Genomic DNA, 23470 nt, shown 5'->3' on the forward strand with positions numbered 1-23470 from the left:
AAAGAGTGTCGAATACGTCGTCGTACTAAACGAGGAAGCAAAGTGCTTTACAGATTCTTTTTAACCATTGAAAGTCAATATAAGAAAGGGAGAATTCTCGTGAAAAATTCATTTTGGGAATATCCTTAAGGACATAATCCAAAATACGAAAAAAGTGGTTAACATGTGTATTTCATTTTCTATAATCAAAGAAAACTTCGCTGGCAGACAGAGAGACTCTTCCTTGCTTTTTCAAAAGAGCCGTTGACTTTAATTATTTAAATATAGAAAAAAATTCATAAAAGTTTTGGATAAACATTGACAACTAAGACAAGAATAAAGATACTTCAAACAAAACTTTTGATTTTCAAAGAGAGTAAGTTTTCCTGTACTATATAAACTTTCTCTCAAAGTTTCATCACCTTCATAAGCAAACATTACTCGCTTTGATTATGAGAGGCTTTCTAAACAATTGAAATTGCACTTTTGAAAAGAAAAGCTTGAAGTGGCCAAGCTGTAAGAGAAGGAAGCAGTAAGCAAATACTTCAGCGTAAATTTGAAATCTGTTAAGTGTTCTAAACATTGTCTTTTGAATTAGAAACCTTCGACGACAGCAAGGTAAATAAAGCTTAGCTACAATGTGAGAATGACACACTAAAGGATATGAAAATTCGGCAATAAAAGAGCGAATAAAAGCATAGAAATTGTTTGGTTTAAACAAAGCAACTTAAGTGACATCGTAACGACATTTTCGCAGTCGTGAAGTTGAGACAGAAAATACAAATTAAATGACTGCAACTTTTGAACTGCATAAAACAAACACTGACCAAATGAAAGCGTTCATCATTTGACATTTGGTTTGAAACAAAAGCTTCCAGTTCCTCAAGAAGAAGAAGAAGGAGAAATAAAAATAAATAAAAAAGAGGATACTTTTCTCAGAGTTCCCCTTTCAGCTAGTGACAAATGATAAACATTTCTATATTTCTTTCCTGGCTTATAAATTTTTCTTTAGAAACTGTTTTAGTTAATCTATGAAGAAAGACATGATTTTTGTGGGTGATTTTTAAAGTGAACACGAAAATAAAAATGGTTTATGCAATAAATAAAAGATAAATAAAATTATAGTAAAAAGAAGCAAACATTATAGGAAATGTTTTTAACTAAATGCACTGCTACATTATGTCTATTAAAAGGAAAAAATGCATCGGAAAAAGATGAAAAATATCCTAAATAATGTCCCAATAAGACTGAAAAATGAAAAGAAAAAAGAAACAATTAAAAAAAAAAAAAAAAAAAAAAAAAAAAAAAAGCAAGAAAAAAGAAAAAAGTAGAAAAATAGAAAGTCAAAAAGGGGAGTTTAAAGGAAGTATTAAAGACGGTCGAAGTTTTTGTGGTTTATTAGATTATTTTCGTTATTTATGAATCAAGATACAACTCCTCTCGGCGACGTCCATCGACTTGGGGACATATAATAATGTTTAAGAGAAGTTAAAACATTTAAACTGTAAGAATAAAGGTGGAGTACTGATGGTGGTGGTGATGATGATCATGGTGGTTATAATAATGATGACGATGATGGTGGTGATGATAATGCTAGGGCTGATGTTGATGATGATGATGGCGTGATGATAATATGATGATGATAATCATGGTGCTATAATAATGTTAAAGCCTAGAAGGTACAAAACCTCTCTGTGATCATACAAAGGTGTAATCCAATCTACATATACTAAATAAAAATTCAAAAATCATTTTCAAATTACCAGCGATGAACAACAATCTCAATAAAAACAAATTACTAATTCATAAATATTATCAATACTTTCGATAAATGTATTAATAAAAAATAATTATTATGCTATTCTTATTGATATTGCTTCCTTATTTTCTTTTCTACCTGTCTTTGATAAGAATGGCTTGGAATGATGCCTTGAGGACATCTACGTCTAAATGCCGACCTGAAGTTCAAAGACAGAGCGACAGTCAGTATATCTTGATGGTGGCTGTTTAAAATACTTAAAACCGGTTCGTTATGTGTGTGATTTCATGTAAAGATGAATATGATGATAATGATTTTTGATAGCCAATGTTGTGATGATTTTGTGGTTCTTTTGTTCTTTTCTTTCTTCTTTTTCGGGCGGGAGGGAGGAGGCAGGGAGGAGGGGGGGAGGGAGGGAGGGAGGGAGGGGAGGAGGCGGAGGGAGGGAGGGAGGGAGGGAGGGGGAGGGGAGGGAGGGAGGGAGGGAGGGGGGGGAGGGAGGGGGGGAGGGGGGGAGGGGAGAGGAGGGGGAGGGGGCGGGGGTGGAGGGGGAGGCGAGGGGGAGGGGGTCGGGAGGCTGGCGGTCGTCGGCATCTTTCTTCTTGCTTCCTTCTTCTTCTTCTTTCTTTCTTTCGGTCTTTCTTCTTTCTTACTTATTTCCTCTTCTTTCTTCCTTTCTTTTTTCTTTCTTTCTTTCCATAAATACTTTTTATCTACTTTTACTGGTTCTATCAGTCTTAGGTCTAAATAGAAAACCTGTTTCGCCAAGAAAAAAAAAATGCTTCGCCAAAAACCTGACCAAATACAAAAATAACATAGAAGTTGAATCAAAACAGTTTGTAGATATAAAACGAACTGTTTGTTCGAGAAAAAAATATTTAAAAAACGTCATGGAAATTTCTAAAACTATATGGAAAACTGGAGACAAACTGAGACATTTCGTCTTAAAAAATTGCCAATGAAATTATTCATAATGTTCAAAATCTGGGGAAAAAACATCAAAATCTGGGCTAATATTAGTCAGGGCACGGCTAACTCACTCACAGATCGAACCCTGAAACAACCTCTGGGCTGATCTAAGTCAGGGCATGGCTAACTCACAGATCGAACCCTGAAACAACCTCTGGGCTGATCTAAGTCAGGGCATGGCTAACTCACAGATTGAACCCTGAAACAACCTCTGGGTTGATCTAAGTCAGGGCATGGCTAACTCACAGATTGAACCCTGAAACATCCTCTGGGTTGATCTAAGTCAGGGCATGGCTAACTCACAGATTGAACCCTGAAACATCCTCTGGGTTGATCTATAAGTCAGGGCATGGCTAACTCACAGATCGAACCCTGAAACAACCTCTGGGCTGATCTAAGTCAGGGCACAGATGGAATAGGAATTTAGGGTGTAAAGTTTTGCAGAGGGAGAACCTGGCCTAGAGTATGAAGTGAATTCTCTGATGTAAAAAGAATAAATAGCAGTGGAATCACAAAAGGGATTGCAAATTTTATCACAAATTCCAGCGAAACGAAAAAAATATTTTAAATTCAAACGAGGGCGAAAGTAAACTAATTTGAAATTGTAAGTGTAAACAAGAAAGAAAATTGTACATACGTAGTGAATAAAATTGTACAATTAAGGGACGATGGATTTAGAAAATATAGACAAAACTAAATAGCAAAATATAAGTTGAATATAAATAATTTGTTGCAGATAAATGTACAAATAAATTAGTACAAAAATATTCAGAAATGAATAAATATAATAAAATAATAAATATCTAAACATTATAAATTTAACATTTCATGCTATAAGTGATTTATTGACTTTCATTGTTCGAGAAATATCAAGTCAACTCACACAACCTTGAATGAGAAAGATAAAAAATCACTACGAAATGAAGTGAGATTTACTCACCGATAAATACAAGGCGATTGAGTTTTTCTTCGTTCGTTTTCCATGGAGTTGTAGCGGTTTTGTCAAACAATTCATGAACGGCTTGTACAACCATTCGGCGTTCCTCTCCTATTACCGCGACCACGCCCTGCCGAGATAAGAAAACTTTAGCGCTAAGGTTTGTTTGAGTTTTTTGATGTATCTTGGTTGAATATCCAAAAGACGTGTGTGAGATAAGAATTGAAATTACTGGGTGTCAGCGATGAGTGAATTAAAGGAACAAAAATGAACAAATGTTTTAAAATATTTACAATGTATAGTGACAGGGGAAAGGTTTTTATTCAGTGTATTTTGAAGGAGAATCGAATTTCAAAAAATGTCAATGGCTACGAAAAAATGCAGAGGTTAAAAAAAATTGGAAGAAGGTGTGGGGAAAAAGGAGGCATAACTCCAACGAGTTAATTTTTTATAATTCGAATGCAAATATACCAAACAGAAAGATAATATAAAAAAAGAATTTCGGCAAGAAAGGAGTGGGGAAAAAAACAAAAACAAAAAGCTGAGGAATTAAAAGGAGAAGAAGAAAGGGAAGTAGTTCTTTCTAGCACTTTCAACGCTTTCAAACACTGGTCCAAAAATTCAAAAACCAAAAGTAGAAAAAAAGTATTTAACCACAGTTTGCATTTTCATCCAAAATTGTACATTTGAACGTAAGATATTGTTTAAAGAAACCTACTATCTTAAAATCAAAGTTCGACCATCTTGGAACCATCTAAGCGTTTTCAGTTGTTTCCTAGTAAATAAACCCGTCAGTAATCTTGGCTGAAAATCTACGAGAACCTCCACAAAACCTAGATTTAATAATATTTGCACGACAGTTAAAATATTTAGGTGCCTTTGTCATAATTCTCCAACATTTACTTTTGGGTATCTATGAGACGTCTTCATGAGGTGAGACAGGCAGACATGGCCGCGGCTATCAGTTAATGTCTTATCGAGATCACACTCTCTGAGACTAATCAAAGAGATCGCCATTAAGCCTAATAAAAAAATTAAGATCTATTTTTCTCTAGGGCACGTTCGGCAAAAAGCGTTTTAACATACTGGAGACAAGTCAAAACAAAAGAATTTCAACAGTTTTTTCAACTCGTTGTTCGACTCGGTAGGAGTCAAGACTATCAGTGATTTCTGGCCGATTTTTTAGATTTAATCTGATAAGAAGTATCTTAGAGCTTTATTGAGTAATTGGATAATTGTTTACGCGGAATTCGGTGTAGTATCGATCGGATTTGTATAGAGACAAAGAATTTTGAGCGGAAAACCTTCACCCTGAATCAGTTAATTCATCTCCTAACGACCATTTTTGAGTTGATAATTATCAAAACTTTTAGTTCTCGTGTATAACCCTTAACCACGAGGTATAGCAATTTGTTTTAATAAAAGATATTTTTTGATTGACGAGGTTGGAAAAGAGTAGAATTTACCAGAGCGTTGGGAAATGCTTTAGTCGAAGCGTGCAGAGGCGATTCAGACTTCAAAGAACAAAGCAAAGTAATCTTATTACTAAGTAATTACTATAAGAGTATTGTACACAATTCCTTCATATCAAAATAGCATATTTAATGGAATAAAGGTTTAAACTAAGTGTCCTTCTTGATAAAGCCTCCAACAAAACAAGGCATTTTCTATTTTCAATCGATTAAACACATTTAATCAGAAGTTAAAGAGCTGAGTGAACGGAGGCGTCCTTAACACGAAAGCCTTTCTTCGAGCTTAACCACAAGCAGATGGAGAAATACGGCGGTATTTGTAAAGCATAAAGCCTGTGGAGTGATAGTCGGTAGATGTATTAGTTAGATACTTTCCTCATACAGAATAGAACTAAACTCACTGGGAAACTAATATGATTATCTGCTACAAATACCGACTTGAAGTAATCAAATTCAAGTTCAATCGCCAGCGAAATTGAGCCAAATTTTATTTGGGTTTTGATTAAATCTTTAAACTTTTGAGCACAAAAACTCCTCTCTTTGTACACAGAAAATTACTGTAATTCTAATAGACAAAGGCACTGCAATGACACTGAAAGCAGAGCAAAGATTTTCTTTTCTTTCTTTCTTTCTTTTGTGTGTGTGTGTGTGTGTGTGCATTTGGAGAAAAGACGCAATCTAGCTGTTGTGAGACAAACTTCAAATGAAGAAAGCTTATTCTATTGTATTGTGTAATCCCATATACTTTTCGACTTAAAGAACTCAATCTCTTCGTTTTTAAACAATACAAAATAGAAAATAAATAAAATTGTACGAATTGTGAAAAAAAAAAAAAAAAAAAAAAATCAATATTAAATATCCTTTCTCAACATGAATAAGTGTAATGTTTACAAATTATTGTATTGTTTGCAAATCACTTTTTCTCAATATATAACCATATCACAATATTATTTTTCAAAAAGAAATCACTCATTTTAGCTAGTTTCTCGCGAAATAATGGGTTTTCTCGAGATGTAAATAAATAGATTTACCTACGAGTAAAAATATCTTTTGGAAAATAATCACAATACATTTCATTATATTATCTCTCCAATAGTTGCTCCCATCTTTTTGGGCGGGAAAAAAACACAACAAATCCAATAAAACTTAGCACAATGTATCCTTGTAGTACAGTTTTTGATAAAGTACTTCTCTTACGAGCCATTTTTATGCTAAGGTCAGTTATTTTTGCAGTATCAAATGATTTTGTTTGCGTGTTGCCGTAAAACAGTTGGCTTTGCTAGACATCTTTATCTACAAGAAGCAACCACCACATACACCCTGAAGATAGTGTTTTAATTTTCTGTTTTTCAGAGGCACAATTCCATCAGTTTACTGAAGTAATTAAACATTTATTAGCCTAGTTAAATGACAAGTAACCAGAAGATAGCTTTATAATTTTACTTCAGCTGACAACTCGACGACGAAGCGCTAAACCATCGATTTATTAAACAGCTTGCACCTTAACGACAAATTTCCCAATTACGAATAACTTCCGAGTGTCATCTAAATTACTGGTAATATGCAGTCATAATGATATTCAGTATAGTCAGTGTAGTGGTTAAATACTCAGAGAGCTGGCACCTCTCTCTCTGCGGGACCACGATCGATCTTATCGAATTAATAACATTTGTCGACCTTCACGCATACCAATACACAAGCAGATAATGATTTACCTCGTTGGAAATAATCTAATTTAAGATATCTCGCTAGATAGGATATTATTAAAAATTGCTTATGAAGCGTCGAATGTGTTGGTAAGAAAATACTAAATAAAGATGTTTTATTGAAAAAAATATTCGACAATATACCTAGGTAAGACAACCCACAGACTGGCTATCGTCCCCTTCAGTGGAATTTCAATTAACAAAAGTCTATTTTAAATTTTTTTTTTTTTTTGAAATTTTATTGAGAATACTTCACGGGCATGAGTTTTACATCTTCTTTATCTTACTTTTGGGTAACTGCATATAATTTAAATAATCTCAAAAGTAAAATCCATCTTCGAACTCTTGAAAAAATATTTTCTAGGGAAATATTTACATTTCATTGCTCTGAAATACCTTTGGCTGAAACAACTCCTTACCTCAAACGAGAACTGTTGAAGTACGCCAGAAGCTACCAGGTGGACTGAATAAACGAAGCTTAGAGCACAACAAGTAATCTCGGAATCAGCTATTCAACAAAACCCTGAATCTTACAAAAATTGTTCTTTACAAAAACATCAGAGAATAAACACACTGTTTTGTTAGAAAATAGTTCTGAACAAACACGCAGTGAGTGTCAAACATGACTGATGATCCTTATCGGTTTTCAAGGGCTTGATAAACACTAATTGAAGGTTTGGTAAGAGAAAGAAGAAAGGAAGAAATATAGAATTGGTTAGGAAAGGTGCTGAAAGGTAGTTAGAAGATAAACAAACCCAAAAGATAAGATACATATATACCTCTGATAGAAATATAAATGCATAAGGGAAGGTATAATATTAAGTACACAAGAGAGTTAGCAGATACTGGTAGTAACTGATGTAACCATTTGCTCGCCAAGTGAAACTATAGCACAGCGGTCAGGTGCTTCAAATTATGCGCAGTCATCGGTTCAGTTGGGGAAAAAATCGACTTCCCAATCTCGTACCCAGAGCCTGCGTTTCTTCTGGCCTGCGGCGAAGAACGAGGGCTCTGGCATAATCCATATTTTGGCGCATGCGCAATTTTCGAAAAGTGATATATAACCAATCAAAATAATCAAAGTAAATATTAAATTAAAGAAAAAGAAACAAAGTAAAAATCAAAGTAAAGATCATAGTAAAAATTTGAAATCGGGAAAATATTTTTTAATTTTTGGCAAGTCTTTGAACACATGCGCTGTTATACCGGAAGTCCAAGAAACCCTGGTCTCAAAAAATGGATTATGCCAGAGCCCTCGTTCTTCGCCGCAGGCCAGAAGAAACGCAGGCTCTGGGTACGAGATTGTCGACTTCCGAGAAGCTTGCGCACTTCGTTTTCCACTGACTTATCAGTAGAGAACGGGAACGCGTAATAATGCAATTTTACTAAGAAATAGTGCGATGGGGTGAGTTTCGGATAATCAAATAGAGAGAAAAAGAGAAGACGAAGTGGTAAAAATATAGAGAAAAACAGAAAGAGGAGAGAAAGTGAATGAATTAATAAAAAAATCTACTAGCTTTAGCTGTTGTATCACAGCGTGGGGCAATCACAACAGAGCTAGGTTCCAAACTAGGTGAAAGCCCAAAGATCGAATTAGAATTTAGTACTTGATTTTTGTGGAGGGAGGAAAACCGGAGAACCCGGAGAAAAACCCTCGAAGCACAGAAGAGAACCAACAAACAACTCTACTCCGTACGACATCGAGATCGGCAGGACTCGAACTCGGGCCGCATTGAATGAGAAAGAAAGAAAAAGGGAGAGAATGGTAATAAAAATAACATAAAAAATAAAAAATCCTGAATCCAGAAAAATTATATGGTGTCTTTGACAAAAGACAAATCAATTTATCCGAGATTTGTGCTTGCTTTTTCTACCAAAACCCTTATATTTTAATGAAACAAAACTAAAGAAACCCGAGGTGTGAACTACGGTCAACAGACTTCCAAGAATCAACGTCCAAGTCTGTGGTTTCCCACGCTCTTTTGTTAAACGCAAACTTCACCGATCTTCAATCAACAACAATAAAAACGGATAATTAAAAAGCAGCCAAGTTTAATGAAGGTTTTTGAAGTTAAAAAAAACAAGCCGTCTAATGAAAATGTAAATTTTTATTTTTTCATTTTCGACAAACGTAATTATTTAGCTCGAAACTGTTTGTCTATACAAAGGGACTTAATGGATAAAGTCATTAACTGATAATGAGCCCCTACCGAGAAACAATAACCCTTCAAATGAAAACAGTTAAAACTGCATGAACTTTTTTCTATGATTATAAAATTCTTAAGTAAAACTGTATTTAGTTTTCATTAAAAACATTTTCGTTTAAATATGTGCAAATTATAAGATTCAAGAATTTCTACTGCTATGTTCATGTTTGAGTTCGTGCTTTAAAGACCTAGAATAGAATAGACAAATTCTATATATATATATAAAAAGAAATAAGAAGCAAACATAAATATCTACATATGTACATACAAGCAAACAAACAAAAACCTACAAGGCGCTTGCAAAATTTACTTGAGTTAGAACTGTGGTGTGCCACAAGATCTAAATTGGGACCCATTCTAGTACAACCGAGATAATATATATATAAGAAAGAATGAAGGAGGTTAAACAACTATGACTGATTAGTGTTTTACCTAAAGGCTCTTTTAGTTTATAACTCTTCCTTCTTAAGTAGGGTGTGGGGTGTGCCTCAGGGAACTAGACCTGGACCCCTTCCTATATAGAGCCGTAAAAACTGACCGAACAGAAACAAAATAGAATAGTATTTTTTTTAGTGATTTGCAACTTTTAGAGCTTTACTTTAAACGGCCTAGTCCATGCATGGTGCGGGTGTGCCGCAGAGATCCAGACTAGATCCGTTTCATATTTTTCACGTTCTTTTTTTTTTTTTTACATTTCATTTTGTATTAATTTCATTAACTTTTCGTTATCCCTATGATACAACGCCATTCATTCACCGTGCCACAGATATTTTACCATTAGAAAATTACTTGCTTAATGAAGGTTTATTATAACTGGACGGGATAATCCTGTTAAAAAAATGTTATCTGGCCCAAGAAAAAGACGAGAGTTCTTGAAGCAGTGAAACGTAACCGATTTAGATGACGTTAGACGTGGGTAATTCCTCTTTCCTCCCACAGGGAAATCAAAGGCAAGACGTGGAGTTGTACTGTTCCAATTGTAAGCTCCATGAATCATAAGAAAGTAACTTATAACTAACTCTGATGCAAACCACGAAAGATGTTACCATTACTGAAAAAGACACACACCACACCTCTTGGCATGGTTGGGAAATTTTCAAACGCCTCCGCTTGGATGAACAAATTATCTAAGATTTAAAATTCTGTGTAATCAATTCGAAAAGCTTGTAGAAATGCTAGTAGCTGTTTTTTTGCTTTTTAGAGTTTATTTTTTCAATTTAAAAATATTTATGAAAACAACTTGAGTAGCAATGAAATAATCCCCTACAAAGTCGATACCTAGTTTATTTAAAAGAAAATATAGTTTAACCTTAAGTAAAATAGCTAACGAATATTGATTCAAAACGGACTAGCGGGTATTTACGACGTTTTCTGGGTGTTACTCTGAACTTAGGAACAATCGTTTACAACATGTGGTTTGTTGGCTGTAGTTTTGGACAGGCTCTTAACGGAATCTCAAATATTAATGAATGAAGAACGAAAAAAGACAATTTACTATACAATAACTTAAACAGTTTGATGATAGGGTGATTTTATTTCTTTTTTATCCAAAAATAACAACGTGAAAACTGTCTAGTTAATTTTCTTTATTGATATAAACAAATATAGGTGAATAGATTAGAGTTATTTTTACTTGAAGAAAACGAAAAAGAAATATTTAGTTTAGCTTTACAATGGAAAAAAAGCTAAGTTGTACAAAAGTACTCGAATCGTTTGACTTTAGAAATTTATCAACCCTTCGTTATATTTACTTAACCAAGAGAGTGATGGTAAACTTTTTGAAAATAGATTCTTTCTAGTGATTATAATTACAATGTGTTTGCAATTAAGAATTAATTTGTCTAAATTTGCTCACTAACTTATTAAGGTTACCAAATACACTTTCTTTTATTCTATATCAATTCTAAATCAGTATCTCCGAAATGATTGTTTCGGAAAGCGAAAACGTACGCTATACTTAAAGATTTGAGCAACACCAGATCGAAAACTGAGCTTTAAGAAATAAGTTAGTTCGTGTTAATGGAAATTACTGGTAACAAAGGCCAAAAAATCATATATGCAGACTTAAAAATCCTTTTGGTCTTGTGAAAAGCTAGTGAGTTGTAAGGCTGAAAATTTCTCGTCTTTATATCGTGAAACTCTGGGACCATAGACAAATAAAAAGACTTTAAAATTTCAAAATTAGCAAAAGAACGCCTCCGAATTGAAAACCATACGGTACTTGCGTACAGAAGTTTTATTCTCACTTTTTAGCTCATTATTATTTTGTTTTCCTTAAAAAAGGAATAAAAGCATCACCAGTTTATTTTGTCAGTAAACTTCCTTGGGAAGTTATGATAAGTGATATTTCTATGAAGCTCTCTAAATAGAAAGAAGCGTTATTGTTTCGTTTCAATGAGAAAAACAGACGACTGTCAAGCAGGTAGTTCCCACGTCTGGAAAACTAATAAATTATGTAACGATACTTTTAAGAATTAGCTGATAGAATGACTCCTAAAAACCACCATTTTTAAGGAGATTTGACAGGTATTTTTTCGTAGACTCAACAAATATAATTCATAAATGTATCGAGTGATTGTAAACTCAAAAGTTATATTAAACATTTGAAGACAATTTATTCTAAACAAACGAATAAGAAAAGGTTTTCTTTTACCACGAGTGTTTTTTGTGATGCTTGTTTTTAAACAAGGAGACAATGTTATCTATAGTTTCCCTTCATCTTTTGATAAAAACACATTAATTTTCGTACGGTAAATGTCTTTTAAAACGTTTTAAGTTTGATGTGAATTCTGGTCACGTTTATGTCATTTTGCTTTTCGAAGATGAAACAAAAGCTATAGATATTGTGTAGGATAAGGTAGTTTTGTTTAATGAGTTGTGATAAGCAAATAAACAGCTTATTATTCAAGTTACTAGCGAGAAACAAGGTGAATATTGGTCGAGTTTACACGAGAGAATCCGTAAAAACTCAAATAATACTTCAGATGAGATTTTTTTAAATGTAAAAATGACTAAACAAAATAGTAAGAAAGTACTTGATAAAAATTTAAAAAAAAAAACCGCTTTTCCAAACAACAGGATAAAGTACTGGACGTCACAATGATGAACACAAGCATCAAGCAAGACAAAGTGCTGAAAATACTTGGAGTATCCATTGATGAGAACATGGATTTCAGTCATCATGTTAGCTCAGTGTGTAAAAGAGCTGCCAAGAGAGTCGGTGTCCTAACTCGTCTTCGTAACATGTTACCTGTAAAAGCAAAGCTAAAGATATACAAGACTGCCATACTGCCAATACTGACCTACTGTCACACAGTATGGCATCATTGTCGTGCTTCGGATAGGAGAAAGTTGGAGCGTGTTCAGGAGCGAGCCCTAAGAGCTGTGTACCGTAATAGGACTAGTGATTATGCAACACTTTTGAAATGGGCTAACCTAAGTACTCTGAACGATCGTAGATTACAAGATATAGCTATACTTATGTATAAAGTTAAAAATCGTTTAAGCCCTTCCTATGTTACTGACTTATTTAATCAGTCCAGTTGCAGATATAATCTTAGGAATTCTGACTTCATCATACCAAGATTTAATACAGTCAATTTCGGAAAACACAGCATAAGATATCTCGGACCAGTCTTATGGTCTAAGCTTAAGAGGAACGTTAAGTCATTAGATACCCTAAGTAAATTTAAAAGACACATAAGAACACTTAACTTAGGTGACCTCATGAGTGATAATTGCCAAAACTGCCTCTTATGCGCTACCTAGTAAGCGTATCGATCTGAGTATCGAACACATGTAAATTAGGATCAGTTGGGGGTGGGAATTATCTTACAGTTACTATGGGGTCGGTGGGGTAAGGATTTAGCTTGTAGTTTACACAAAAGTGTAAGAATAATGGGTATATTTAGTCGGAGGGGTGGGATATTACCGTAAATTAGATAATTGTAAATATCATATAGGGGTTGTTTTAAGGGTTGGAAACATGGGATAAGATTTTTATTGGTTTTATAGGGTTCTAGATAGGTGTCCCCAATTAGTTTATTTAAATAAGCTAGAACGACATGACACAGTAATAAAGTTTATTATTATTATTATTACTTCAATTGTTTCAACCTTTTATAAATGGGTTACCTGGGTTTTCTTAAATGAAGAATGAATCGAATATTACACGAAAGACGAAATGAAATTTACTTAACAAATTTATAAATTTTACTTACCAAATATTTAACCAATATTAAGAAATACACCGAGAAAGCTGTGTTTTTACGTCCTCTAGTTTAGGCAGTTTTTCCACAGGCCAAAGAGACAGTTATTCTTATTACTTATAATAAAAATTAGAAGCTGTTTTCTGTTTTTTCGTATTGTTTTCTAGTGATGATTAGTCTTTTAATCCTGTTAATTTGGCTCTTAGTTTCTTGCTGGTAAAAAAAAAACGTTTGTTGAAAATCTTTCATCCACATGTCAGTTCAATATTCATTCTTTCTAGACACAGAACTGAAGAAAAATCACTCAATATAATTATAATTCTAAGGAAACAATGATTTGTAATTTAAAAAATTTAAATGTACAAAACTCCAGTGTCGTGATATTTAGTTTTTTTTTAACTTAAGCTCCCAAAAATGGCGAAAAACGGATTTTAGATGAACATGGAGAAGCTAGCTCAAGAGATTCCTAATTTTTGCCACACCTACAGATCTATGTCAAGAACACACTAAGGTTAAGGTTAAACAAAAAGTCTTGATATATATTCCTGTTAAATCAGTCAAATCGAGTGCATTGGGGGTTCTTATTTGGAGATTCTTATTTGACCTACATATATGTTGATGAGTACTAAGATCGAGTATTGTGTCCAGAATGAACCAAATTTCTTTGGAATAACTCGGTACAAAATTGCTACATGAAGAAAGTTTTTTTCCGGTTTTTAAATGAATTAAAGTTTACTTCATCTAAGTTTTGATGCAACATTTTGTAAACCGGTCTTGAGGTTTTAGTCCAGTTTTAAGCTAGATTTCCTAAAGAATTTTTTATATTGATTCTATTTTTAATCTTATTTTGAGTTGATAGTCATCATTTCGAAACCTGATCCGTTAGTAAAACAAACCCTCAGGGCTGAATTTGTCTAGCAACAATTACAGATGTTAAACAGCTTGATACAAGTATTTTGGAAGGGTTTTGATGAAACTCAATCGATCATAAGAATTTGAAAACAAATGCATAAAGAATGTAAAACACATCCTCAGTTTCCAACTGAAAGAAAGCTGAAAGAATTTGTGAACTATTTATTTGAATAATTCTGAAAACTGAACTCAATTTTGCTTGCTCCCTTTTTAACGAGTAAAAACGCAAAGTGAGTCTCTAGAATGAGTGAAAATTTCTTTTTGTAAAAAAGTTCATAGAAGATTTTTTTTTGAGTTAATTCCTATGCATTTCACCTTCTACATCATATCAAATTTTTGAGCGCGTTCTCTTTTTAATGGATTTTTAAAAATATGAATTGAAAGGATAAATTAAAAAGGAAAGTGAACAAAGGTTCCTTGTTATCTAATGATCTAAAACTTATTCACAACAATACATCACCATGGTAAACCGTCTTTTATTTTAACTTTATTCTGAACAAGTATACAAATGGTGCACGTATTTACAGAAAGATAAATAAACTTACATGAGTTCAAAGCCATATTTCATAAAACTGACACACTCTACAAGTTTTTCAACAGAATTTTATCTGTTTTTTTAAAAAAATTCCCTAGAAACATAAGAAAAAAATTACAAAGCGTTCAAGGCGTTCTTGAAGTAACAACTTAATGCAATTTTTTTTTGGGGAACTTTAACTAGTTGGCAATTCAATTTTCACTTCTTTCCTTGAAGATTGTTAGTGTTTCTTTTTTAAACAAAGCAAAACAACCAATTCAAACTGTCATGGTTTCGATAATCAATCGTTTGACTTTTATATATCAATTACCGTCCATAAACTAGTTGTAAGCACAAGTACAGCCTAAGCATCGAATGCAACCCGTTTGTGCAGTAAGCGGGAAGGATGAGGCCTCGAAGCCGTGCCCATATGGTACTAAATCTCTGTAGTATGCCGTTCTCCTTACTGCCAGGGAGGAGTAGTGTGGAAACAGCCTCGGAGATGCCGCTGTTAGTAAGTTGTACGGTGATGGAGGGTAAATAAAAACTTGTTCGGGGATTTTATCCCTGGATGACGTTGAACTGCACGAGCGTGAGCGAGGATGAGGATCAGTGGGAGATGCTAACGAGTCTGGAGACATAACACGGGACGAATGGTCATCTACGTCCGCTGACCTGAAAGACGAAATCGTCACATCAGATCTTGATAGATTTTTTTCTAGATCTTCTCTAGGTTCATCGAAGCACGTATCTTGGTAGGTAGAGTAAACCTCCTCAAAATGAGAGTCTGTCTCGACGTTCTCCTTGAACCTCTTTTTCCTTCTCATGAAGCTGCCACCTTCGAACATGTCCATACTCTTAGCGTGTAGAGTCCAGAGATGGCCTTTGCTCGGGTTTGTGGGATCCCTCCAAGTCTTGACAAAACAATCGTTCAGACTAAGGTTATGTCGGATAGAGTTCTGCCAACCTTTAACTGGACATTCGCCACCGTAGTATTCGAAATTTTTCTTAATAAAATCAATGATTCCACTTAAGGTTTGTCGCTTATCTGGAGTATCCAAAATACTCATAGCAATCAACGCAATATAAGAATAAGGTGGCTTCCCATTTTTCCGTTTCCTCGCCGGAACAGAACCAAGACTTTTTGGGAGTTTTTCCTTTTTCCTTTTGGCTTCATTTTTAAAAAGAGCAATGTCTTCTAACTTGGTCGACAGTTTTGATTCTTTTTCGGTCATGATGGGGAAAAAAAGTTGAAATCCCTTCTTTCAAGGTGTGTCGTATTTGTAGCAACGTTAAACTGTAAACACTTGACTTGTAGCCTAGGCTATATACCTTCGATAAGGTCTTTGTTCTATCCCAGCGAAGCCCTACTATTGGAGAATAGCTGAATCTCTATTCAAGGATGATTGATGGTGTTTAGAAGACAGTCAAGGTACTTATTTTACACAAGTTGGTCTCTAATAATAGCCATTGTCAGAAAGGTGTCATACCAGAGCATTTCTATTCCATTCCGTCTCATTTCATTGGGCCAAAACACGTGCGATCGGATGTCATTATCTTGATACATATTATTAACAATTATTACGTTTTCGAATTTGACAGCTTTTCAGTTCAAAATAAACGTAGAAATCATGAGATAGATGTAGAAATAATAGTCCTTTTCTAGGAGAAGGAATTCCAGTTTGCTTCGACATGACTTTGTTGTCATTTTTTTCCAAAGGGACACGTAATAATGTTTGACAACAGGTGATTTAAACAATGGCTCGCTCAGTTGTTAAGTGATAAAATTATCCAAGTTAAAAACAAAAAATGTTGGAAAATATCAAGACAAATATAAACAAAAAATCCAAAGGTAAGTATTTCGCTAAACAATGTCATCTCAGAACAAAGAAAAAATTAAAACTATTTCATATTAGGATATTCCATTTTACAGTTGATTAAACAATTTCAAATTCAAATGAGTAAAAAATTCAATCTTTAGGAAGTCGTGTCTTTCACTAATAATGTGATTATCGTAACAACTGCTAACAACAGGTAGATAGTTACCTGTTAGGGGGGATGTGCCCTTACATCTGTTAACAACAGACTTCCATCACGACCAGAGCATTTCAACTTTACTTTAAGATTCTAACGACTCACACATCTATATTTCATGAGGTCGATCCTTTCCTAACGTCACTTTTTAAAATGTACACTACAAAATATTGGTCTAAATATCAAAATACTAAAAATACAAAAATACTTTACATTATTTCAACCAGTGATGTTTTATGCGTTTTAAGAAAAGACTTTACCACTATCAATTTTCAGTATTTATGTAATTAATAATTACTTAAGATGGCCCTTTTTTCGGTGACATTTTCCCTATTCATGGTGACCAAATGAAAGAAAATACATTTGAAAAGCTTTTAACATCACTTCTCGATAACTTTCATTGATGTTTTAGACAAATTTTTTTCTAAGTTTGTTTTCCTAAATGTGGGTAAAGTTTATTTTGACTTGAAAGCGAATTGATATAACTGGTCTTTGGCACAACAGAATGGATCAAGACTATATGGCCTTCCAGTTTTGAACTTTAAAAGCCAAAGGGGACTGTGTTGTTTTTATGCGGTTTACTTATGACTTCCTCCTAACAACAGAAAACTATTAACAATAACATAAAAACCTAAGCCATGTTATTTTGGGAGGAAGCGTATAATGCACTTGCTCAAGACAACTATTTTTAGAAAAAAACCTTGAATATATAAATAAAAATATTGTACTAATATTCATTAACCATTTTAGAGAAGATTGCATGGATAATTTTCACTATACTTGCCACGGAAAAGCGTGCATATAAAAGAGAACGTGAAGTAAAAGTGAACATCGGGGAAATTCAATTCCCGAATTTATTGTCTTCACAGAATAATGCTAAAAAAGTTTCGTTTTGCAATCAAATTCAACTATTAGTTTTGGGCTACTGAAATTTGACATTATTTTCTTTTTCTTTTCTTTTCTTTTCTTTCTTTCTTTCTTTTTTTTTTTTTTTTTCCTTCGATTTTCAAACAAAGGGTTTTTTTCTCAAGGCTTGTACGCATTTCCTGATCATTACAAACACCCGCTTACGTCTCGACTCTTCAGCACTTGTAAGCCTACAGTGGCATGCATTTATCGTACAATAAATTCTACTCAAATTCAAAGATCATCTCTGAGCCCATGTAAAAAGTCCCATATTTTTGAGATTAAATAATTTTTGGTTGTTTTTGAGATGAGTTCATTGTCCTGCGATATCTGGACTAAAATGAACAACAGAAACATAAGTAATCTATAACGCCAGTACGTTTTTTAACAAAATAAAAAATAAATAAAAAACACGCTGAACGCCTTACTTAGGGCTTCACCGAAATAACAGATGGAAACAAAATGCTCGCTATGACCGTAAAAAGCCACGAGCCCCTGTCACTATGGAGAGCATAATTGAACAAACTCAGTGGATACTATTGCACAATGATACAATTAAATAAACATATTCTAATTTTGTAGTTTTTAGGATAAAAAAACTGTTACTATAACAGCGACTTCAAGCTAACAAGAAAACGTTCACTTTGAGGTTGAGATAGGCTCATTACAAATAACATACTACATAAAAAGGCATTGATGATGGTATGTTGAAGATATCAAAGATATATTAAAACCGCGTTCAGTCTCACTAGAGTAAAGATCCAAAGAGACAGGTACGAAAAAGAAGAGCAGAGACGCATGACCAGGGAAAAATGAAAATATAGGTCACATTTCGATACAAAAGAATTGTTGTGAATTCTTTTTTCCCGAGGAAAGCAAATAACTAAACGAATACATAAACGCTGGCACAACTGAATAAGAAAATGGCGGGAATAAGCCTGAAGCGAGATGACGTTTTACCCCCGACTCTATACCATAATAGTTTTTAAGATTCTTTCATATTAAAATTTTTGATTCCTTAGAGAATACAGGAACAATAGTCATAATTAAAGAACAAATGCAATGTGAAAAGGATTATGGTCTAGAGACGGGGGTAAAACGTCATCTCACTTCAGGCTTATTCTGGAAATTTACGTTCGCGCCTTCAGATACTGCAGTATTAAGATCCGTAAGTACTGGCTCAGAGTTCCAAGGAGAATGCTTCTTTGTGATATGATTTAAAATGAAATAAAGCTTGAAATACGTATCTAAATATTAGACAATCGTAATAGAATTTTGGTGGTCTTGCTGTGGTACGGTATAAAAGAAAGGGACTGTTCGTTCAAGGTCATTTCCAGTCCCTTTTCGACTACCACAGGGAGACCAATGAGGCTAAAACCTTACCTTGAATCGAAGAATTTCCATCGCTGTTCCAGTCTTACTTTTAATGCTTTTTTCCCATAGTAAATCCTTTAAAGATAAAAAAGGAACATGAAGGGATGAAAACACTAAACAGCCAGCCTGCTTGAAGAGTGATTGGTTGATGGAAAGGATAGAATGACACAAAAGAAAGCCAAGGAAAAAAGGGTAGATAGAATGAATGAATGAAGAAAACAGAAAAGGAGGAGGAAAGGGAGGGAGAGAGGGAGGGAAAGAGGAAGGGAGGCAGGGAGAATGGGAGAAAGGAAGGATGTGATGGAGAAAATAGGAAAAAAGAATTGAAGAATGGAATGAATGAATGAAGAAAATAAAGGAGAAAGAATGGGATGGAGGATGAGAAAAAGGGAGTAAGGGTGGGAGGGGAGATGGAAGATAAGAAGGAAGGGATGTAGGAAAAATGGGAGGGAGGGTAGCAGGGAGAAAAAGGGAGGAGGAAAAGAAATGAGAGAGAAAGAGAGAAGGAAATGATAGACTGACCACAGACAATCTGACACCCCATAACCACGCCTACTAACCTGTAACCATGTGTCAAGTAAATCTACTGTTACTTCTCCATGCATTTCAAGAGTGATTGTTGTGACTGACTAAGATCAAAAGTGAAAATGTTTCTAATGGCTTAAAAACCCTCAATGAATTACAAAATGAATAGAATATACATACTTGATCAATATGACTGGATTTACTCAAAGGAGTTTTGCCGGCATTTGAAGCTAAATGACTGCCAAGGGGACACCAATCACTAAAAAGGAAAAACAACAGTTAGAAGAACACATATGGCAAACCACAATTTAAAGATGGCTGAAGGATGATGGGGGAGAAAGGACTCTCAACTAAACTCACCGTTTCCTGTCTGCACTGTCAAATGAATGAAGATCAAGGACTTCATCTAGATTAACTCTGAAAAGAAGATTAGAAATGTATCAGACTAAGTAGTAAAAATGAATAGAATATGCATGAAAGGAGAGAGAAGGATACTGATGTGTGAATGAATGAAAAGATTGATAAATGGATGAATGGATGGATGGAAGGATGGGAGGAAGGATGGGCAGAGGGATGGGACAGATGGACAGATGGATGGAAGGACAGGATGACCAATCCATGGACAGATGGACAGATAGTAAAATGGATGGATGGATGGATGGATGGATGGATGGATGGATGGATGGATGGATAGAAGGATGGATATGGATGGATGGATAGATGGATGGATGGATGGATGGATGGATGGATGGATGGATGGATGGATGGATGGATAGATGGATGGAAAGACAAGATGAATAAAGTAAGGTTGAATGAGTGGTGATATGGATGGGTGAACAAGAGGGAAAGAAAATAAATTACACATTTTAATGAAAAGAAAAATTGTATCACCCTCACCTTGACCTCGTAGTCTCAACATATTTTGCAACAGCATTAATAGATCTGAATAATCAATTAAAAAATATCTACATCATATCCTGCTCCAATCTTCACGTGCTTCCACAGGAATCCCAAAACACTCATTTTTACCAAGTCTGGAGGGAAAAGTTGTAGGACCACTAACAGTCTAATTCAACTCACACCGAGCCCACAAGGGCTCAAACCTGGGAGGCATTCTCATTGAGAGGAGGTGCATTAGCAGTGCATGCCACCAATGCTTCCCTTAATAAAAGGTACAATATACCCAGGGGAGGTGGCTAGGGAGCATTTTGTACCTTGGCACTAGTACCAGTGCAGCCAACTTAACTCATAGATGTAGAAAAGGCCCAAGAAAAATAGAGAAACTGTTTGCAGACTAGAGGGTACTCTGCTATTTTTGTTACAGATTGTGTCGTAGTAGATAATTTTATCACCTTAGGTATGAAAGCTAGTAGACTGAAGTTTCGGATGTTAGTCCTTCGTCGGAGTCAATGAGAGAAAGAAAATGATGGAGGTATATTTTTGTTACAGTGTATTATAAACTAATCACCTTAGTCTCTCCTTCAATGATTCAATTTCTCCTTCACTGACCAGGTCCAATTTGTTAATGATGATAACATCAGCTAAAGCTACTTGCCTGTCAAGATAACAATTGTAATAAGTAAAAAAAGGGCTCCCATTGATAACAGGGTCTCTGGAGCAACTGAAGGGATTACCCTGGATAAATAAAGGTTTATTATCATATTTATAAAACATGTAAATCAGAATAAAAGCTCTATTGATGGGTTGCAAGCATTCCCAAGAGAGTCAAAAGACGAAAACATGGCGGCCATTGTGGTGCCGTTAATAAAGGATGCTAATGAGAAATATTTTGTTAAATAGCACCAACGCTCCCCTGAGAGGCTGCAATGACATAACGTGCAATCAAAGAATTTGAAGATGATAAGAATAAAATATAAGTTACCTAACTGCTTCATTGATTTCACTGCTTTCTTTCACTTCATTCAGATGCTTAAAGAGATAATACTCATATCAATCCATATCCTCTTCTCCTTCTACTGATCTTATTTGCTTTGAGCTGTTCCGAGGTTGAGGTAAAAAATGGGTTGAATTTGCATTACAGTGCATTTTGGTAATGTTAAGGGGGCAGTTTTTTCCTCAACCTCTGAACAGCTAATATTATTAGATGTTGATTACCAAATCCATCATTTGGGAACCCTTTGCCTAGTCCACCACAGGTATCCCAATAGTAACTCACCTGCAAACAATACTTTGCATCTACAACTGTTATAATTCCTAGAAAAAACAATGATATGAAAAAACCTATTATTTTAATAACTTTCTTTATTAGGGGTTTGATGGGAATGTGGAACACAGGGAGCCCAGACAGCTAAATACAATGAGTCATCAATGTCTGGATGAAATTGGTACTTGTCTGGGCAAATGCCTCTTAGGCTGGTTCTTTTGACTGGTCACATTGACTGGCCACTGACTGGTAATATTGACCGGTCACATGTTGATCAAGCTGATTAGTAGGTGGTTATCATATCAGCTATTGAGCAGCATTAATTTTCATCCCTAGATTATGATTACTATCAAGGATATATGGTATTGCGAAGTACCGTCCAGATGAAGATCACTACCAAGTTCATCATCGAGCCAGAACATAGAAGCAATTGGACCAGGATCAGCTAGACCTGTTGTCTCCAATAGGATGTAGTCAAATTTCCCTCTTTTTAACATCAGGTTTTCTATTGCTTTAATTCCATTATCCCTAGAATACAACAGATGTAAATAATCTTGGTACATGTAAACACATTTGTGGCGGACATTTCTTATATTAAGTGTACCAAAGTGTGTCTAAAGTCGTAGAGAGAGGAGATGGGAAGGAAGGAAAGAGAAGGTGAGATAAAAGCTAGGAAATGAGAGAAGATGAAACAAGGCAAGGGGAGACAAGAGAGGAGAGACAAGAGAAAAGACAACAGGAAAGGAGGGAAGAAGCAAGGGACAATAGAAGGGACAGGAGGATAGAAGAGGTGAAGCTGATCTTCTATACAGAGCCAGTAGATGAGACAAGATAAGATGAGGCAAGGAGAGGGAAGAGGAGAGGATAAAAGAGAAAAGACCAGAGGAAAGGAGGGGAGAAGCAAAGGCATTGAGAAGGGACAGGAGGAGAGAGTAGGTAAAGCCAATCTTCTACACCCAATTAAACTGGGGACATTATCATTCCATCAACAATGGGAGAAATAGATAACTTGTATACATGCATGTATAATTATATTCATACATACTTTACGGAACAACATAAGCATCCATTTCTAAGTTCAAGCCATTCTTCATACAACTCCCCTTCTTGACCAATAGCCATTGACTTCTCAATTGCACTACCTATAACCAATTATTAGAATATTATCAAAATATTGAAAACCACAGGAAGCCCAAACAACCAAGTACTTACCTTCCCCAAACTCATTCAAAATAACTGCTATCTTCTTATCATGTTGTTCTGTTAAAATGTAGTTGAGAAGAGTCGTTTTTCCAGCTCCTTTAGAAGAAAATGCGATAAAACCTTCACAAACAATGTCATTTTTTTCAGGCCTGAGTTGAAAATTTAGGTTTCGCTATGTATTTACCAAGATATCCCGTTATTATTGTAACTGGAATGCGTACATTTGTAGAAACCACTAGTTCAGGACATTCTTCGTCGTCGTCGGATGAATTGTTAGTAGAATCCATGAAGAATCTCAACAAAAAAATTCCCAAAGCTTCGCGCGCTCAAATTAAAAACATTTCTTGCTCTAATGCGCCCACGATAAATTTATAGCGGTCTTTACATTAACCCACAGGTAACCCAATATACTAACAAAAAGGATTTAAAAAATACAACAAAAAAATATGGGGAAAAATTCCATTTTTCCTTATTGCTAATCAGTCCTTAAGGATATTAAAATGTTGTAATTTATCGTAATTTATCGAATTTTAAATCAATTTTTGGGAGTTAATGAAACAGAACTATGGGCTACCTGTGGTGGAGAAATATTTCGTAACCG

The 23470-nt window shown here is 34.8% G+C and overlaps 2 protein-coding genes across 2 annotated transcripts; both read right to left on the minus strand.

Annotated features, from left to right (window-relative positions):
- Positions 1-1358: 1358 nt before the first annotated feature.
- On the minus strand, positions 1359-23212 carry LOC116290952 (zinc-regulated GTPase metalloprotein activator 1). The gene is made up of 14 exons (XM_089030881.1): positions 23054-23212; positions 22879-22965; positions 22712-22808; positions 22043-22194; positions 21679-21716; positions 21385-21431; positions 20971-21057; positions 20400-20444; positions 19863-19919; positions 19683-19761; positions 19538-19606; positions 18987-19052; positions 3648-3774; positions 1359-1937 (listed from the first exon to the last, which is right to left on the minus strand). The coding sequence occupies exons 1-14, from the start codon at positions 23154-23156 to the stop codon at positions 1873-1875; spliced, it is 1119 nt and encodes a 372-aa protein (XP_088887007.1). The 5' UTR covers positions 23157-23212; the 3' UTR covers positions 1359-1872.
- LOC116290953 (uncharacterized) lies at positions 14820-16370 on the minus strand. The gene has a single exon (XM_031698080.2). It carries the CDS (start codon positions 15896-15898, stop codon positions 15005-15007), a length of 894 nt encoding a protein of 297 aa, XP_031553940.1. The 5' UTR covers positions 15899-16370; the 3' UTR covers positions 14820-15004.
- Positions 23213-23470: the final 258 nt, after the last annotated feature.

Source organism: Actinia tenebrosa, unplaced genomic scaffold, assembly GCF_029948245.1.
Source record: "Actinia tenebrosa isolate PJP-AT-01 unplaced genomic scaffold, QUT_ActTen_1.0 PGA_scaffold15__27_contigs__length_11533743, whole genome shotgun sequence".
NCBI classification, from domain to species: domain Eukaryota; kingdom Metazoa; phylum Cnidaria; class Anthozoa; order Actiniaria; family Actiniidae; genus Actinia; species Actinia tenebrosa.

Bases quoted from the DNA above. Each gene is read 5' to 3' on its own strand.
- LOC116290953 (XM_031698080.2), bottom strand. From the start codon at position 15,898: ATGACCGAAAAAGAATCAAAACTGTCGACCAAGTTAGAAGACATTGCT.
- LOC116290952 (XM_089030881.1), bottom strand. From the start codon at position 23,156: ATGGATTCTACTAACAATTCATCCGACGACGACGAAGAATGTCCTGAA. The intron at 21,432-21,678 runs GTGAGTTACTAT...TATCTCTTTAAG, and splicing joins ATGCAAAGTATTGTTTGCAG to CATCTGAATGAAGTGAAAGA. The intron at 1,938-3,647 runs GTGAGTAAATCT...TTTGAACTTCAG, and splicing joins CAATCGCCTTGTATTTATCG to GTCGGCATTTAGACGTAGAT.